The sequence below is a fragment of the Chanodichthys erythropterus genome, chromosome 24 (genome assembly GCF_024489055.1).
Source record: "Chanodichthys erythropterus isolate Z2021 chromosome 24, ASM2448905v1, whole genome shotgun sequence".
NCBI classification, from domain to species: Eukaryota; Metazoa; Chordata; class Actinopteri; order Cypriniformes; family Xenocyprididae; genus Chanodichthys; species Chanodichthys erythropterus.
Window position 1 is genome coordinate 13,955,895 of NC_090244.1, and position 21,523 is coordinate 13,977,417.

The 21,523-nt window shown below is 36.6% G+C and overlaps 1 protein-coding gene across 1 annotated transcript in view; it reads right to left on the minus strand.

Annotated features, from left to right (window-relative positions):
- The window catches only part of si:dkey-106n21.1 (solute carrier family 23 member 2), a 42,506-nt gene extending 42,078 nt beyond the window's left edge, over positions 1-428 (minus strand). The window contains exon 1 of the mRNA XM_067379296.1: positions 375-428. Within this exon, the coding sequence (XP_067235397.1) occupies positions 375-428 (54 nt within the window). The remainder of the gene's footprint in view (positions 1-374) is intronic.
- Positions 429-21,523: the final 21,095 nt, after the last annotated feature.

Here is a 21,523-nt window from a genome sequence, read left to right on the forward strand (position 1 = left end):
AATAAGCTAAAATTACTTAATATTAGATTTAGGAATAAGAGTGTTAAACTTCCTTCTCCTGTATCCTCTTTTTCTTTAAACCAGAATAGCAGAAAGGTTTGTTTGAGCTGCGCACTCTACTGTACAGGTGTAAATTTGCATTTACTTAAGTCACATCGAAGTCTAATTAAATTGACTAATAAACACTTTTTACACTGCTTTAAATAACTACAGGAATACATACGTAAACAATGATATTTCATGCATATTTTATCTGTTACTTCTTACTGTTGCAACATGAATGCTGCAGGCAAAGTTAATTTAAGGGCTCACTTCATTTCAAGATCACTACAATTCAGACATGAAGGAGTTGTTTGCTCTATAATTAATCTGACCAGTTCCACCAGTTTGTCCCATTCAGGCTGATTTGCTAAGTGATTGGTCAACATTATCCTGCCAACATTGTAATCAGCCAATGACAGTGACGAGGAGGCACTGCCTTCTCTCATGTGACTTTTTTTTTTTTTTTTGCAATTACCCCCTCAACGGAGGCAAACTCTAAAATTCCCTCTAAAACTAGTGTTATTTCAGAAAATTATGTTTTATTTTTTAACTTATGTCATGCTGCTCTTTTGAGGAGGCTCTGTCTTTCTTGCCTCCTCGAAGAAAACACCACTGGTTCATTTTTAGAGGCATCCATGTTATCTTCATGGCTCTCTTTCCAAAATACTTATTTTTTTGCATGACTCAGTCAAGTCAATGAGTTTCCCAATCACTCTTTTTCCTTGCGCTTCATGCTCATTGAGAAGTTCATTCAGATGAGCATGCATGCAGCCAATAATAGGCCCTTTAAACAGTGTTTTGTCTGTGGTTGCAGTTAAGAAAAACCAGGCCAGAGCACCTCACGGGGGATATACGTTACAACAAACAAGTGGATTGATTTAACGCGCTTCGGTCCAGCGCATATGCACATATGAATGATTTTAAGGAGTTTGCTCTTTTCTTTTCATAAGCTATATGTCCTCAGGTCAAGTTCAATACATAGCGTTTCTTTAAAATGAGGGAACAATGATTCATCCGTGCATGAACGAAAAAGTCATTATGAGGTTGTGAGATTGATGATGATGTCTTAAAGAGATAGTTCACCAAAAATGAAACTTCTGTCATCATTTACTCATCCTCATGTCATTCCAAACCTGTCAGATGTTCTTTCTTCTGTGGAACACAAAAGAACACTTTTGGCAGAATGACAGTGTCAGTCACCATTCTCTGTTACTGAATGGGAAAAGAAGCTGCAACAACAGTAAATGGTGACTGATGATGTCTAAATAACATCATCTTTTTGTGTTTTTGACGGAAGACATATGGATTTAAAACAACAAATGATGACAGATTCATTTTCAGCTTTGAGTGAACTGACAGACAGACAGATAGATAGATAGATAGATAGATAGATAGATAGATAGATAGATAGATAGATAGATAGATAGATAGATAGATAGATAGATAGATAGATAGATTAACATACAGAATAGAGACAGATGTACTGACAGATAGACAGACACTGTAGCTAGCAAGTTAGGTAGCCAGTCAAACAGTTAAACACTAGTTAGCTAGCTAGCTAGGTAAACAGACAAAATGTCTGATCCATTAATAAAAAAGAAACAAGCTAGCTACTAGCCACTCAGACACAGACAGCCAGATAGTTTCCTTTTTATTATATTTTTTAAACTAAATAATGTCAAACGCAGGTCAGAAAGATTTTACAGGATGTATCAACGTAATTTTGGCAAACATCCCATTTAATGTGACGCTAGTTCTTGGGAAGCATCTCTAATAAGGAAATGTAAATGCTGAACTTTGGATTATCAGAGTTCTTTGAACGTGAATATAAACTGGGATTTGTGACTTAATGGTTTACGAATTTTTGACTATACTCAATCCCAACTGGTGGATACCACTTCCCTTTTGGTTGAGGTCCAGGGGATGAATTTGGCATGACTGCTACTGAATTTGTCAAATGAATTAGCCTATACAACTAGGCAACGCCGCCTCAGGCACTCGCCCCACGAGGCTTTTCTGAATGGTATATACCGCCACCTTCTGGTTCATATCGACACCGTGATTGTTGAAAGCACTTATAAAAACCCACCAGTCTGCTTTCCCAAGATTATCATGTATGTGTGGCATTTAAATCCACTCGGCTCTTGTTTTGTAAATTACTCAAACGCAACCATGCTTCTGTTTCAAGCTACAGATGTTATTTGTACCAGCAACCAGTCACATTTAATACATCAAATTCGCCATTAAGGATATGAATACATATTTATTAATGTTGTTAAAGGATTTGCATACAGTAAACAAATTTTATCTGGGGTTTATCTAACATCTGGACAAAAATAGCTTAAATGCAGTTCCTTCTTCGCTACCGCCTCGTAGTGGTAGTTGGTGGGTATTTCATTCACATTATTAGGCTTTGGGTGTAGCTGACTGTGGTTGTGCCACCTGGTTAAACCTTGCTTGGACTAAAAACAATGGAAAATTTGTAAGTAATATTTTTTTATTAAATATAATACTCATTTATGTCACAGCATCCACAGTGCCTCACAACAAGACTGTGTTGTTATTCACTTTTCTCTTTTTCCCCCCACTAATGCTTTGTTTAGGTGTGTAGACATGATTGTTCATGCAAATGTTTAATCAAGGATATAGTTACTCAGTGACATGAAATTACGCATGCTAGTGATTGATCCTTCATAAAACCCAGGATATTTGCAAAATATTAAAAGCTGGTTGAGAGGTCTTTGTTGGACAATGGTAGCTGTTTTTGCACTAAAGGAAGTAAACAGAGAAAAGGATGAAGTGAGAAAGTAGTGCATGTTTATCTAAAACAACAAGATGGTGTCCCACTGTTTCCCCTGAAGCCATTTGACCTTTATAAATCTGTTTTCAGTCTGTAATTAAATTACTCTGGTCTTTATCAGCCTTTTCCTCTACAACATATGAAACAAAATGACAAGAGCTAAACCTATTCATATGTTATGCTATATTTTACAATATATAATGCTGTCTTTCATGGATGAGGCCCCCAAAATAGCATTACAGAAAATTATTAATACACGGGTCAATGACGTGATGGGTACATTTTTTTTTTTTTTGTCCAAAGGCCTTAATAATAATAAAAAACAAAGATATGACAGTCAAAGTATGTAATGTAGTATAACTAGATCTTTTTTATTAAATCCAAAAGGTTTTAATAAAATTTTGCTTCATGTAAATGTATTTTAAAGATTTTGAAGTGTCAAAAGGTCAATACAGGCATTTCATTTGTGCTTAAAATATCTTAAAATTTAATACATGTATATATTATAAATGTATTTTATTCTGACATGATTTTTTCAACATCAAATATCAACATAATGTCAAACACAGGTCAGAAAGATTTTACAGGATGTATCAACGTAATTTTGGCAAACATTCCATTTAATGTGACGACAGTTCTTGGGAAGCATCTCTAATAAGGAAAGTAGGCCTAAATGCTGAACTTTGTATTATCAGTTGAGTTCTTTGAATGTGAAGATAAACTGGGATTTGTGACTTAATGGTATTTTTTACTATACTCAATCCCAACTGGTGGATACATACCACTTCCCTTTTGGTTGAGATCCAGGGGATGAATTTGAATGCTACTGAATTTGTCGAATGAATTAGCCTATACAACTAGGCAACGCCGCCTCAGGTACTCGCCCCACGAGGCTTTTCTGGATGTTATATACCGCCACCTTCTGGTTCATATCGACACCGTGATTGTTGAAAACCCACCAGTCTGCTTTCCCAAGATTATCATTTTTGTGTAGCTATTGTATTTGTGGCATTTAAATCCACTCGGCTCTTGTTTTGTAAGTTACTCAAACGCAACCATAGTGCAAAATGGTATTATGTGTAGAAGTCGTTGCTTTGATATGAGAAAGAATGTCTTTCGGAGTAACCAATAAAAAGGGACCATTTTGGATCAAGTCATGTGACATCATTCAGACACCTGCAAAGGACCACATGGTCATGAAGCAAAGTAACTAACTCTCTCTGAACTATTTGAAAAATTCATGTTTTCATTTGCTCATATGCATGTCCCAAAACATCAGGTCATTCGGTACAACCACTATAATTTATAATATTTTAAATATTTTTTAATATTTTAAAAACTTGTACTAAATATAATTGTTTGATTGTCCTTTTCTTAGCTTGCTAGCAATCTAACTAGCTAGCTAGCTAGATGTCAGTCTGTTAGCATTGTTTGAAAATATTGTCATTCGGTATAACCAAAGCTGTCATTCGGTAAAACCGAAATTTTGGTTAAACCAAATGACTTTTTGGTGACAAATTTTGTCCATCTTGTAAAAAATGACAAAAGCAGTGTTAATTGATTATAAAACTACATAGTTTTTAATCTCATTGTTGTCAAAAATTAATTATATCTCCATTATGTTTTTTTTGTTTGTTTGTTTTTTTACACTTTTAAAAACCTTATTCGTCAATGACCGATATATATCTGTAATGAATGAATAAATAAACTTAATAATCAGAGATAATGAATAATAATCAGAGAATGAATAAATAAATCATATATGTTTAAGCTTTACAGTGTTATTTTATTTCAATAAATGTAGGATATTCCATAATATATTCTATAAATGTAGTGTCATATCTTATTATAAGATGTTTAGAAAAAAGTACTGATTATGTGTGTTAATTAATTGTAAATATTTCTCTTGCATCATATTAGAATCTGACCTTATGCTTTAAAATTGAACTTCATATGCAGTTTCATTGCTGATTTGGTGGTTATGTGTGTTTGAAAACTGGCACCGTAAAACAAATTAATAATACATAATGTGGTGGCAACAAGAATTTCACTAAACCATTGGCTAAATATTACCTCAACAAGCCCAGCATTCATATGGGGCCTCTCAAGACCACAAATTATGTCTTATTAACTTCTCAGATTACTCATGTTAGTGCTGCATAATTCCATAATGGCAAGATGGTTATGATGATTTGAAAAAGATCCTTAGAAGTTTGGAATCCAGTTTGGAGACAGTTACATTCAGTCACATAACATTTTGACCTATTCCAAAATCAAAAACACATATATTAATCTCTGTTAACCCAAAATCCACCACATGGCTCCAGAAGACAATGTACACTAGTATTGGTTCATATTCACATAACACTTATTCACTTGTTAGTAACTAAAACTGACAAAACAAGCCCCAAGAATTATGCCAGAGCTTTCCATAAAATCACATGTGATGAAGAGAAACAAGCAGCAATTGATAATACTGTTTTTGTTTTCCTCAGGATCGAGCTGTTTTTATACAGAGCATTTTTGGCACTTACTTCGAAAGTTGAGTCTGTGGCGCCCAGGTTTCTTAACACAATGTCAAGCTTTTGGTCCTTTTGAGTGGGATGCATAGCGGACCTGTAGATGAAGGAGTTAGGCAGCGGCCACACTTCTGATAAGTTCAGAGCGAGAGACGCTGGCCTTTGCAGTCAGCTGGTCAGGTTGGTCGTCAAGGAAACCAGAGCTGTGTGTTACATGTGCCTTGGACTCTGCATTTATGCAATCGGCAGCTTGACTGAGAGTTTTGGAGTCATGTGCTGCTGCGGCCACTGATAGGGCCGCAAGACCACACGAGTGCTCCCAGTGTTTGTGTTCATTTCAGGCATATCAAACCAACCCTGACTGAGCATGAGGAGCACTAGGGGGTGTTTTGCGTTGAGTGGAACAGGAGACATGCTGACTAGATCAGTGAAAATCGAAATCTGTGCTCCAGTCTGGGAAAGACACTTTGTAAAGCAGAAGCAGAGGGAATGAATTAACCCATTATAATTTTATCATTTAATTAATTAAATTTGTTTTGTAGTAAAATAGAATACAGTATGAATTAAAGTTCATCAAAATAGTCTGTAAAATTACATTCAATGTTTGTTTGATATAGTGTATGACCATATATGTGGTAAAGAAACGTATAGTTAACCAATTAACAAGTTTCTACTAAAGCATTCTCATTCTCTGAAGCAACTCTTCTCCATCAAAATTATTTTAAATAATATTAATAATAATAAAATATGCCTTATATTGAATAATTGCAGCACCATAAATGGTTATTTCACCAAAAAATGAAAATAATGTAATGTATTACTCACCCTCATGCCGTTCCACAGCCGTAAGACCTTCATTCATCTTCGGAACACAAATTAATATATTTTTGTTAAAATCTTATTGCTCAGTCAGGCCTCCATAGGGAGCAATGACATTTCCTCTCTCAAGATCCATAAAGGTACTAAAAACATATTTAAATCGGTTCATGTGAGTACAGTGGTTCAATATTAATATTATAAAGCGATGAGAATATTTTTGGTGCGCCAAAAAACAAAACAAAACAACGACTTATTTAGTGATGGACAATTTAAAAAAACTGCTTCAGGAAGCTTTCGGAGCATAATGAATCGTTTGTGTCGAATCAGCGGTTCGGAGCGCCAAAGTCACGTGATTTTAGCAGTTTGGCAGTTTGACCCGCGATCCAATTCATGATTCGATACTCTGATTCATTGTGCTCCCAATCTTCCTGAAGCAGTGTTTCGGCCATCACTAAATAAGTCTAATATTTAGTTTTAAATATTTAGTTTTTTTTTGGTGCACCAAAAATATTCTCGTCGCTTTATAATATTAATATTGAACCACTGCACTCACATGAACTGATTTAGATGTGTTTTAGTACATTAATGGAACTTGAGAGAGGAAATGTCATTGCTGGCTATGCAGGTCTCACTGAGCCATCGGATTTCAACTAAAATATCTTAATTTCTGTTTTGAAAATTAACGAAGGTCTTACGGGTGTGAAACAGCATGAGGGTGATTAATAAATTATAGAAATTTCATTTTTGGGTGAACTAACCCTTTAAGGTTATCAGGGTTCTTTTTTCACTTCCATAAAACATAATTCTTTCAGTAACATTATAGTACATTGACAGTAAAAATACAATAAAAACCGAGAATTCTCAAAAAATCTATATAATTTCAATGTGTTGTTTGACCATATATGGTAAGGAAACATACCATTAATCAATTAACAGGTTTTTACTGAGGCATTTAAAAACAAATTCCTATCAAATTATTATTATTATTTAGACCAGCATATTTAGTCAATTGCATTTATGAGGCATGGGGTGCTGGTGTAGGTCTAGCCATCATGCTTTTTAAAGGCACAATATGTAAACTGCATAGACAGTAAAAGAAATGGACACAGCGACCCCATTGGAACTCAATTGAGTCAAGTGAAGCCCATTTTTAGCGATTTTTAGCACTTCCCTTTCTGACGCGCAGACTCACACTAAGCTTGATGACGTCAGCAACCTGTCTGACAGATGTAAATCTTCTAGTAGCTGTGCGTGCAAACTGCCATCGTTAATCTTGCAGAGACGGCGAGCTTGAGCGGGGAGTTCTTTGGCGTGAGTGAGAAGGAGTAAGTATTCTGATTAATTAGTTTGTATAGTATTTTAAAATGTAACGACAGTAGGCTTCTCTCTTGACGTCTCCCCGATTGCCTGCGAGCTTCTCTTCTTGTCTGTACGGTAACTTCTCTTCTGTGCGACAGAGAGTCGAGTGGTTATGACGCAATCGTTAGCTTATTTTTACAAAAACTGTTTCTACGGGGCCATAATGTAACATAGAAGGTAATGGAGCCCTTTATACATTGTCGTGTATCTTTGGAAATAAATAATGGACAAATGGAGTCTTTAAACGCCTCAGACGTAAAGTTATTCACTGTCAAAGTGACGCCAAAATGAATGGGAGTCAATGGGGATGCTAACGCAAGTGAAGTTCTGCTACAAGATGGCGGCACCCGGCCGACTTCAACTTCCGGTCGACTTCCTTGGGCACTGGTAAACTGTGCCGCAGTCGCCACTTCCGCTTCTTCCGGTCATGCGTATGTGGGGTAAAGCATCACTGTTTTATCATTTTAGATACATTTGTGTTGAAAGTTGTCATAGTGCTACTCTGCGTTCGCTCAGCGGATACTATTAGACACTTAATGCACACTGCAGTAAGCTAGATCGATATTAGGCATGGTAAAACATGCACTGTAAATCAAGAAAACAAGATTTAAACAATAAGACTGTGTTAAGCTACATAACATGATTAGTTTTCTGTCGATGAATGTATCGAAACAGTTGCTCGCCTGTCTAATAAAACACATAATGGCTGTTTCTCAATTCCAAGAACGCAACGGACTTGCGTGCTCGTGGAGTCCGGTCTTGCCAGGCGACCTTGAAAGAACGATCTCGGAAGGACGCGAGGACAGAGAACGCATCATTTGAGAATTGAGATGTGCTGCGATCTTGTTGCTCAACTGACCAACTGACCGTCCCAGCATATTATAAGTGGCTAATGCACAGTAAATACAACATAACATTAAACAAATGTCATAACCTGTTCAAAAAAAATATTTCATATAATTATAGACATTGTTTCCATATAATTATCTTTTTATTTCACCGCGTGTATCTATGAAAATGAGTAGCCTTTGGCTGTTATGCTTTGTCAATATTAAGATTATTTTTTATATGTCAATAAAAATACTGCAGGCTTTCTTCAGGTTATCATTTTATTTAAATTAAGCAAAACAAACGGTTTACTTTCACGAGCCGTCACGTATTTGCGAGCTTGTAGCTGGAATCTCACGAGAACTTCAAAGCTTACAGGCTTCCGTACGCCGCAGCGTCTTCTGGGATTTTTAACTGTTCGATTCCCTCTAGGGCTGCGTTCCAGTTCAGTTTTTAAATGCCCTTCCCTCGCTAACTTCACTCGGTCTCGTTGACTCGGATGTACGTCATTGCTTACGTTGCACGAGTGCCCACTTCTGGCGGAACCTTTGTATGGGCTGAACTGGAACGTCCTAAGCCCTTGATCACTTGGAATCCGCAATGGAGCTGATTTATTATTTATTTTTTCCCCTTACAAAATTGTTTAATACAGCATTCTATATGTATATATGTGTGTTTTAAATGTTTAAAAAATAATCAATATATCATAGAGTTGTTTGTGGTGGGGTAAAGTAAACGCGATATGCGGCGACGTCACAATCGTGTTGTATTGTGGGTTATGGAGCTGCCTGAAGTGTACATATGAAGTAGACTCGCTCCCTCGGTCAAAATCGAGGGAGCGAGGGTCTGTCCATATAAACTTCCCTCGTCCACTTCACGAAGTGGAACGCACTTCAAAATGGCGGCAGGGATTCCCCCGAGGGGAAGTGTTTAGGGAAGTTCGCGAGTGCGTGTCTAAAACCGAACTGGAACCCAGCCAAGTTTGCATTCGATGCATCCTCGATATCATGAACACATCCGGGTACTTTCATGCGTCCTCCGTTCTTGCGTTCTTGAGTATTGGAATGAACTTCGACGGTTGATGATGACGTAAAGCAAGAACACAAGGACGCAAGATCGCTGAAGAACGCATATTGAGAAACAGCCAATATATTTGGTGTTTCCATGGTTTCCACAAAATAAAACCGGACACCGAGGGTAACGTGGGTATGATGTCATTAATAGGCGACGCATAGACACGGTCTGTGTCCTGTTTAAAATTGCTTATTTTTCTGGATTTAAACATTCTTGGAAACATTTGGGATAATGTAAGTACACAAGTCAACAATATACAGTATATAACATTGTTCTAGGGGTTTTTGGATTTTTTAATACACAAATCTTACATATTGTGCCGTTAACTAACTAGCAAAACTTCTTTGGTTAACCAATATCATCAGAAATACCATGCTAGCAGACCAGTCTCATCAAGATTTGTTTGTGAGGAACATGACAGTGCTAGTCTTGAGCACCAAACCAGCTTGGAAATTGATGTCAGTTTTGTGGAATCATCATTACATGTCAGCTTTAAATGGCATGCTTTAAATGCCTTTTCACTGTCACTGTTATAATTGATTAGTAGTGTGTCAGAGCAGCTCTCTTTAGGCAGCTCTCTTCTTGTCATTATGGCTTTGCATTTCTCTGATGGATTGACAAGTGAAAGGATCAATTGATCTCTGTGACCTCTGTTCTTTTCTTTTTTTCTGCCGCCCTCATCAGACAGCCATCAGCCAAATAAAATACTGCAAATCAATAGATTAGATTATTATACTTATAAGAGCCCTTATAAACTCATCACAACAGTCGTCTCATCACAATCTGGGTGAAAGGTGACAGGGTCAGAATGATAAATTATAGATGCTGAGATGTGACTTGCGTAACTTTTCACATGGAATTTTACTGTTTGTGTCTTTTGCTTTTTCAAACGTGGTCACCAACCCCCTATGCCGAACAGCTGGACAAATGTTTAAATATAGATTTATTTATTTTTTTGTTTGTTTCTTGTATTCCAAAGTTCTTAAAATTTGTGACTCAAACCTGTATGTTAATTATTGCAAATGCTTCTTTTTCCCTTTCCTTTTTCCAGAGCTCCCTTTTTAAATTACAATTATTTGTAATGTATAATTGAGAATTTTCAATAAATTAATTACTAAAAATGAATTATAAAATAACCAGTCTTCAGTGTCACATGATCCTTCAGAAATCATTCTAATATGCTGATTTATTATTAATTTTAAAAGCATTTGTGCTGCTTAATATATTTGTGGAAACCGTGATACATTTAGTTCTGGATTCTTTGATGAAAAAATGTCTTTACTGTCACTTTTGATCAATTGAATCCATCATTGCTGAATAAAAGAATGAATGCCTTTCAAAAAAGATTAAATCAGCATGATAATTCAGATGCAGTCTTGGGGGGGGGGGGGGGGGGGGGAAATTGTCCACCATAAGCTTATAGTGATATGGTCTCGTGAAGGAATCGTTTGAGGAAAACAGAGTGAGGTTATGGAACAATGAGTAGACCACATTCATAAGTCCAGACCCAGAATAAGGGAATTAAATCAATTTAGACTTTGACGTTGCAGAAACACAGCCTGCCACACAAACATGAAAGGTTCAGATCTTTGTCTTTTAAGCATCTCGTCTGTAATCATGCCTTATAGATGCACCACTGTTCATACTCAGAAAATGTGAATTAGACGTAGATTGACTCACATGAACCTCACATGGTTTGACTGACTGACTATAGATATTTCAGTGCTATATAGAATATAATGTGATATACATGTGATATATATCCATTGCACAAAAGGTTTCAAAGTGTGTAGCATACAACATGGTTTTGCTGTTCTTGTTGCATTTATACGGCTTTAACCAGTAGACTAGCTAGTGCTTTTTCTGGACCTTGGCGATTAACTTTGATTAACTTCCATTTTAAATGTGCGAGCCCTTAAATTAGAACGGATTCTGATTGGCTGCCAGGGTTTTATCATTCAACAGCTGGAAAAAAAATTATTCTGAAAGTGATCCCAACTATATCGTTCATTTATCTATATCATTATCGGTATAGCTGTGGTGTGGGCATTGCTATTCTTTTATATAGTTATGATTTTTTTTTATCGTTATCTTTATAGCTATCATTCTTGGTGTGAACGGGCCTTAAGAAATTCTAATAATTTGTATTTATATTTTTATTTTTATTTTTTTAGAACTGTTAACTGAAATTTTCTTTGGGGAACCAAAAATGGTTCTTCTATGTAATCATTGTGAAATCCCCCTTTTTTAAAGAGTGTAACTGGTATATTTTTTTGGATATTTTGGCAATATATATAATACTAAATATCTGGGATATTTTGGGATACATAATACTCAATAACTGGGATAGTTTTGGAGATAAACTATATTGCCAAAAGTTTAGGGACGCCTGCCTTTACATGCATGTGAACTTAAATGACATCCCATTCTTAATCCGTAGGGTTCCATGGAGTTGGCCCACCCTTTGCAGCTATAACAGCCTCAAATCTTCTGGGAAGGCTTTCCACAAGGTTTAGGAGTGTATTTATGGGAATTTTTGACCATTCTTCTGGAAATCCATTTGTGAGGTCAGGCAGTGATGTTGGCAAGAAGGCCTGGCTCGCAATCTCTAATTCATCCCAAAGGTGTTCTATCGGGTTGAGGTCAGGACTCTGTGCAGGCCAGTCAAGTTCCTCCACACCAAACTCGCTCATCCATGTCTTTATGGACCTTTATGCTTTATGCTTTGTGCACTGGTGCGCAGTCATGTTGGAACAGGAAGGGGCCATCCCCAAACTGTTCTCACAAAATTGGGAGCATGAAATTGTCCAAAATGTCTTGGTATGTTGAAGCATTAAGAGTTTTTTTCTCTGGAACTAAGGGGCCAAGCCCAACCCCTGACAAACAACCCCACACCATACGTTACACTTGGCACAATGCAGTCAGGCAAGTACCGTTCTCCTGGCATCCACCAAACCCAGACTTGTCCATCGGATTGCCAGACAGAGATGCGTGATTCGTCATTCCAGAGAACACGTCTCCAGTGGTGGCGTGCTTTACACCACTGCATCCGACGCTTTGCATTGCACTTGGATGGCTTGGATGCAGCTGCTCGGCCATGGAAACCCATTCCATGAAGCTCTCTACACACTGTTCTTGAGCTAATCTGAAGGCCACATGAAGTTTGGATGTCTGTAGCTATTGACAGAAAGTTGGCGATTTCTGCGTACTGTGCGCCTCAGCATGCGCTGACCACACTCTGTGATTTTTCATGGCCTACCACTTCGTGGCTGAGTTGCTGTTGTTCCCTATTGCTTCCAGTTTGTTATGATACTAACAGTTGACAGTGGAATATTTAGTAGTGAGGAAATTTCATGAATGGACTTATTGCACAGGTGGCAACCTATCACAGACCCACGCTTGAATTCACTGAGCTCCTGAGAGCGACCCATTCTTTCACAAATGTATGTAAAAGCAGTCTGCATGCCTAGGTGCTTGATTTTAAACACCTGTGACCATGGAAGTGATTGGAACACCTGAATTCAATGATTTGGAGGGGTGTCCCAATACTTTTGGCAATATAGAGGGTATGCATCGACGTCACTTTCCCGCCGAAAACGCGCTCCCTCAGCTGGACTGAGTGGCAAAAGAACCTGCTGCGTGACTGGATCTAACATGGGAAACTGCGAAAACGTGAGTAAAACAAACGATTACACTAAAGGTTGGAATTGAATATGTTCCTTACAACTTGTCAAATAAACCTAATCCATGGATATTGACATGCAGCCTGGAGTCGTGTTTCCTGACATTTATATGTGCCTGATTTCGACGGCGGGGAAATGCATAAAGCAAATCTGCCTGTGAATATTTTATACAATATAGGTAGGTTTAAATCTGCGTAATCACTTATATCAATGTTATATCGTCATATTGTCCAGCCCTAAAACATATATAGTTTTATAGTGTCGTTTTTGTCAGTGTTGTTTATTGAAAAACACCCAATTATGCAGAATATAAGATGGAAAATATTTAATTGATGAGTTGTCAAACTAATATATAACAATACAATATATACGGTATGATTTTACCTCAAAATCCCAACAATTTGACACAAAATGATAACTGCAAATCCATGTTTCTCTGCCTGGAGTTCAGATGTTCAATCATACCGTATATTTTGTATTGTTATATATTGTTGACAACTCGTCAACTAAATATTTTCTATCTTATATTCTGCATAATTGGGTGTTTTTAAATAAATACTGACAAAAACGACACTATAAACTATACGTTATATGATTTAGGGCTGGACAATATGACGATATAACATTGATATAAATGATTACGCGGATTTAGACCTACCGATATTGAAGTTATATACAATATTCACAGGCAGATTTGCTTTATGTGTTTCCCCGGCGTCAAAATCAGGCACATATAAATGTCAGGAAACACGACTCCAGGCTGCATGTCAATATCCATGGATTAGGTTTATTTGACAAGCTGTGAGAAACACTTTCGAGCCACCTTTAGTGTAATTCGTTAGTTTTTCTTGCGTTTTCACAGTTTCCCTTATTAAATCCAGTCATGCAGCAGGTTCTTTTGCCACTCAGTCCAGCTGAGGGAGCGCATTCCGGCAGGAAAGTGAAGTTTTTGGGTTAGTTTGTCCATATATAATACTGCATAACTGGGCTATTTTGGGATACAAATAGACTATAATTGAAATATATTTGTCAAGGTATCTTTATTAGTACCCAAATGTAAATTTGTTGTGCAGACAGGGGATTCAGCAATACACTTAAGACAATCCATAAAACATCAAAACATACAATAACCATAAAATACTTAAAAATAATTAAATAAATAAGTCATGACAATGTGCTTCTACACACACCTTCAACTAGGATTAGGATATTTTGATTTTGATGATATATATAATACTGTATAAATGAAATACATAATATTGTAAAGCTGGAATATTCTGGGATACATAATACTCTATAACTGGGATATTTTTGGGATACATAATACTCTATAATTGGGATATTTGGGGGATACATAATACACTTTAACTGGGATATTTTGGGGATAGACTCTATAACTGGGATATTAATGTGATTATACTCTATAACCGGGATATTTTGGAGGTATTTTCAGGATACAGAGTAATCCATAACTGAGATATTTTCATGATATATGGTACTTTAGGATATTTTGGGGATATATAATATTCTATACCTGGGATGTTTTAAAGTTCATATGACAAACACAAACTTAAAACATAAGGAAAGATGTCATAAATTTTATCAGTTCAGAGGAAATTCCTCACAGAAACTTTGGAGATCAGTGTGATTTAAGAAGAAAATTAACATCAAATAAGAACAAATAAATTCCTCCTGTTTCATTGCAATCCATTTCCCCTTAAACCAATGGGATTTCAGCTGAAATGAAATACTGTTTTGTTTTCTCATAGAACTGGCCAGGAATGGTCAGAGTTTCCATATGGACAAGCTGATGTTGTTTAGAGGCCCCCAAGCAAAAGGGGGTCTGGGGGCCCTCTAAGAAATCCGTGACCTCAAGTTAAAAGGAAACAAGAGAATTCTTGTAATACTAATGCTAAAAGCCCCACAAACATGCTCACATAATATGCCGTTGATTTATGTCTTGTTTGTGGCGGAGTTATTTGCATGTGGTGACATAAATATGCAGACCACAGTATCCTAAACTTTGTGTCCTAAGTTATGACAGTTCCAATGAACATCAAATTTGAGCATTCACTGCATGCTCATATTGCTACAGGTCAGGTTTTACATGATTACAAAGCTTCTAGGGTAACATAGTGTTTATATTCAGAATGAATATAATCCATCAATGACATACAGAATAATACAATATAATACTTTATGAATATCTGGGCAGCTATTTAGCTTCGGGCATGATTTAGAGAAAAACACAGACTCGTGTATGGTGTTTTTTATAATGCTTTTCAGCCCTCGCATTCCCTTTGAAAATAAAATAACTTTTGTGCACCCATACAGATTTTTACAAATACATGTAAAAAATGTAAGTGACTAAAAAATTATGACACATAAAAACACATTAATCCAATAAAGATTTGACATACACATTTCTAAGGCCTTTAAATGAGCTACATTATCAAAACTTTGCTGAAAAAACTGTTATACACAATCTACTTCATGCCTTTTGACGTCTGATTGACAGTTTAAAGCTGCAGTCCGTAACTTTTTTTGGTTAAAAATGATCCAAAATCAATTTTTGAGCAAGTACATAACCAGTCAGTGTTCAAAACGTTCTCCATTCCTTAGCCCGATTCACAACCGTAAGCTTGTAATAATGTTTTCTAATTTGAGTGGTACTGGTAGGTTTCCATTCGAGCATGCATTGTCTTTGCGTCATTACGTCACATCGGTTTACATAAAGAACGAGTCCCAGCTAGTAGGCTATATGTGAGGATGCTGCAGGTGGCAGATCATTTTTAACCTTTTCTCACAGCAGCTGAAATAATTAAACTTAACATTTTGATGGCGGATTGTATGGTATGACAAATGAATGTTAGAGATTACACTGTACAGAAATTGAAATCTACAGGAAACGCTAATACACACATATAGCCACGCAATGCTGATGTTGTTAACATTTGAGAACAAAGTATAACAATAATAATAATTTGCACGGTTTGATGTGATATGAGGTAAGCCATCGTTAAATTTTAATCACCACCGATTTATTGTAATGCTTTTTTTTCTCAGTTGGTCAGAGCAAAAGTTGCAGATTTGTTACTTGTTCAGATGACATTTTCCGGTCAATTCTTATTTTCGTCATACTTACAAGTACAGTATCTACAGGTGCGGTGACTGACAGCCACATATTCTCAAAACATTAGATTCATCCGCACTGAGGAGCCGCACAACCCACTTAAAGATAATCATTCTGCAAATAACTGCAATTGCAGGTTTTAAACAGAGATGGCGACAAAGAGGCAAAATGTACGGATTGCAGCTTTAAAGTACTTTTTTAACAAAAATGTTCACCTTCAGGTCGTTGTTTACGTGTCTTTTTGCTGTGAAATCTTTATTAATTTGTATAAAGTAAACATATTGTTACTTGTTAGTAATATTTCAAGATGACTGCTTACTGGACTGAATCAACTTAGGTTTACTGAATTATCCATACATTATGTTTTAGAAAAATCATGTTAAAGGTGCAATATGTAAGATTTTTGCAGTAAAATATCCAAAAACCACTAGGCCAGTGTTATATATTTTGTTCACTTGAGTACTTACCATATCCCAAATGTTTCCAACTATTTTTAAATTGTGAGAAAATTGCAATTTTAACCAAGGCTCCGGGACGTGTGAGGAGTCGCCTGTCAATTGCGTCATACCCGCGTTACCCTCGGTTTCCGCTTTTATTTTGTAGAAACCATGGAAACACCAAAGACACTTTAATATATTACACGTTTTAATAGACAAGAGAACAACTGTTTTAATATATATAGAAAGAAAACTAATTGTTGTTATATAGCTCAACACGTTTAGTCTTAATATTTGAATCAATTTTCTTGATTTTTTGCGAGTACCATGCTTTACCATGCCTCCGAGAAAAACACTATTTTATCAAGTAGCTATCATGGCATAATCAGATGCAGCTTTATTTTTAGTAACAGTAATACAGCATTTTCTCCATCATACAATATGTTTAAAAATTAATTACATGCCATTTATCAACACAAGCCATCCAGCATTTAATATGATATTCTAATATCGATCTATCTTACTGCAGTGTGTAACAGTGTCTCACAGCAGCCGCCGAGCGAACGCTCAGAGTAACGTTATAACATCATTTTCAACACACTTAAATGTATTTAATATGATAAACAGAGCTGGCTTACCTCATACTCATGACCGGAAAAGCGGAAGCGGCACCGGCGACTGTGACATAATAAAAGTTCAGCTGCTCACGGTGTGTTGCGCAATCGCTCCTTGTTCAGCTCCAACAACATTCACTCCTGCTCTGCTTCATACTACAGTAATGTTAATAATCGCATCCATGAACATGATTTCTTCCCGAGTCCTATCCCAATGCTTTTGCACCGTCCGTTGAGGTGAAGACCACATGTTTCAAGATTCCGTGCTCAAACTTGGCGTCGTCAAGCTATGCCTTTGTTTTGAATAGGCCTCTAGCGACCTCTAGCGGACAGAAATCCTACATACTGCACCTCTACAGTATCATTGTATCAAATATGCTAAAAAAAATTGTTTAGGAACATTTATGTTTTTTGCTCAATTTGGGCCTCTGAATAAAATTAAGGTATTTTTTTTCCCTCCTGAGTGATAAAGTGATACTGTTTCTTACCCCTCAAATCCATTTGAGGTCACAAATGTGTAAGTTATGTCTTAAATTAAAGCATTTGGTTCTAAAAATAAAATTGGTTAAGGATATATAATAATAGCTGACACTGAGCTGTGGTGACAGTATTGGCAGGAAAAAAATAACACATTGAATGTTGCAGCTTAAAGTATAACTGTCTTAAAGGTACAGTAACAAAAAGGTAATGTAAAATTTAATGAATAATTTAGATTTAAGAAATCAAATTTTTGCTAGGCTGTATAGCCCTTTTAAAGCAACATTTCACTCAAAAAACGAAAATGCCATTTGTAATCACCTGTAATTCTTTTATATCCCTCCCTCTTCTTACTCTTCCATTGTTGTACTCCAACTGTTAATTACCTTACACTGCAGTCTGTCCAGCAGATGGCAGCATGTATCATCTTATGCACCACAGCAAACTCCTGACATCATCAACCTTGTGACAAAAATATCCATGGTAACCCATGAATGAATTCACACAGCTTACTGTAATGAATAAAACGAACCCAAAGAAAATATATTTCTCCTCTCACATAAACATTAGGATTTGCAAACTGGTGAACATTTAACATCATGTATAAGGCTCAAGATTTGGCTGGTTCATGGTCCAGTTAGCCTCTGCTGGAAAATGCTGTAACTACACTGTTCTGTCTTTCTCCAGGTCACTACAATGGCCTTTGAACGAACACAACATCTGTTCTTAATCTCTAGTACAGTTACATGTCCAACAGGAAGGGACTGATAACATATCTGTTCAAGCGAATCAGGCCAATTAGCTTCCTGTGAACACAGAATGGACAGTCAATAGTGACACGGAAGGGTCACTAGCCACTGGCTTTTAATGACATGCTGAGAGGAAGCAGGATTAGCTAGGGATGATGTCATCCCTGCCACCAGCAACTGTGCCCTGAATGACATTTCTATTATTTTGTGTTGGCTTATTAAAAAAACTTGTTGTCATTTTAATGTCAAAGAGACGCAGTGAAAGAATGTTTGTGGGTGACAAAAAAACAAGGGGATATAGTGTACCGATCTCCGTTCCTCTGGTTTATTTGCTTGTTATGAATCATACAGTGGATGGCTGAATTTATCTTGCTTCATGCAGCAAGAATGCACAATTTGTTCAAGTCTCAGTACGACTTCTCGAAGATACAATAGATTCCAATACATCTGTGTTACATTACATCTATGTTAGATCATTTTATGACTCGCCTTTTTTGGAAATCTGCGTACTTGGTGATGTGGGAATATATGTCACTTTGACCTGCGACCAAAATTGACTGTTTTCTCATCCCAGCATGAATGAAAGCTTGGTTCTGATTGTTGTTTTCATGGATGGGCTTCTGAGTGAATGGTTTCAGCTGTTTCTGTACAGCTAGGGTTTTTAACCAAGGGTTTAGAGAACATTATCATTAATATATCATTCAATACTAAGAGCAAGATTGCTGTTGTTGCGAATATCATGTCATTCAGCTGTAGCCATGGCACAGTATTGACAGTTCAGGCCTGTTCACACCAAGGACAAAAATACAATAACTGTAATGAAAAAAATCTTTCTAGCTTTATAAAAGCCACACCACAACTATAACCATAACATCATAGAGAAACAATATATTTGGAATCACTTTCAGAACAATTTTGTCCAGCTAATGAATAATAATCATAAGCAGCTAATCATATGACAAATTGGCAGATGACTTACAAAATCATTAAGTCATTTGTACGAATTCATACAAATTTGGCAACTCAAGTCAAGTCAAATCACCTTTATTTATATAGTGCTTTTTACAATGCAGACTGTGTCAAAGCAACTTTACAGTGATAACTGGTGAATAATTTTGTCCAGCTTAAAGGTGCCCTAGAACTTTTTAAAAAAAGATGTAATATAAGTCTAAGGTGTCCCCTGAATGTGTCTCTGAAGTTTCAGCTCAAAATACCCCATAGATTTTTTTTAATTCATTTTTTTAACTGCCTATTTTGGGGCATCATTATAAATGAGCCGATTCAGGGCTACTGGCCCTTTAATTCTCGTGCTCCACGCCCACGGAGCTCGCGCTTGCCTTGAACAGTGCATAAACAAAGTTTACACCGCTAATATAACCCTCAAATGCATCTTTACAAAGTGTTCGTCATGCATGCGTCGGATTATGTGAGTATTGTATACTGTTTTATTGTTTACATTTGATTCTGAATGAATTTGAGGCTGTGCTCCGTGGCTAACGGCTAATGCTACACTGTTGGAGAGATTTATAAAGAATGAAGTTGTGTTTATGAATTATACAGACTGCAAGTGTTTAATAATGAAAATAGCGACGGCTCTTGTCTCCGTGAATACAGTAAGAAACGATGGTAACTTTAACCACATTTAACAGTACATTAGCAACATGCTAACGAAACATTTAGAAAGACAATTTACAAATATCACTAAAAATATCATGCTATCATGGATCATGTCAGTTATTATTGCTCCATCTGCCATTTTTCGCTGTTGTCCTTGCTTGCTTACCTAGTCTGATGATTCAGCTGTGCACAGATCCAGACGTTAATACTGGCTGCCCTTGTGTAATGCCTTTCATAATGTTGGGAACATGGGCTGGCATATGCAAATATTGGGGGCGTACACCCCAACTGTTACGTCGGTGTTATGTTGAGATTCGCCTGTTTTTCTGAGGTCTTTTAAACAAATTAGATTTATACAAGAAGGAGGAAACAATGGTGTTTGAGACTTTTCCATGTACTGAACTCTTGTTATTTGACTATGCCAAGATAAATTCAATTTTTCATTCGAGGGCACCTTTAAGTAAATTCAGTATTGATTCATTCGGCTGTAAAAATCAAAAATGAGTTCAATTATATATATATAGAAAACAGTGATGTCATCGTCCAGCTCAGTTCTGTTCTGTCCAACAGCGAACAGTGCATGATTATGACTGAAAAGTATGTTTTTTTGCTAAATCGTATGTATTTTACAAGTTGGCAAATTCATATGAATTCGTATGAATGACCTACCCCTAACCCCACCCCTAAACATACCCATCACTGGGGTTTAGACAAATCGTGTGAGATTGTACGAATTAGCCACCTAGCAAAATACGTACAAATTGGTCGTAGGATAGCAATGGACAAAACTGCAGTGCAGGATTATAATAAACAGAACAGGTTCTTCCGAAATCGCGTACTCCCTTTTGAGGTACTTATTTTAAATTAGGGCTGCACGATTAAATGAAATTAATCAAACGTTGCTTATAACGTGCATTTGAAAAAGCAACACGCGTCAAACATCTTTCCAAACATGAGCAGCATTTATGAACCTCTTGTCCAACAAAAGACATTTAATAACGTTTTTACTCCAAACTCCCTTCATAACGTCAGTCGAGTGTTTGAAATAACATCCTGCTGTGAGATGGTGTGGCTTCAATAAGGCACACATGTTATTTCATAGTATTCTCAACATTGATAAAGGCTATGTACATCATGAAAATACCTGAGAAGGCTTGAAGAACTCAGATAAACCATATATGTCTAGTTGTGTCATGTGACCTACTTCACAAATCCTCTCCTATGGCCTCATGGGATAGTTTTTGCGTACTCTTTTATGAATTTGGACATTTGTCACATATTGTTTATGCAAGGAAGTATGCAATTTCGGATGCAGCCAATGTTATCAGCCGTTGGTGTGGACACTAATATAGCTATCATTCTTGATGTGAAC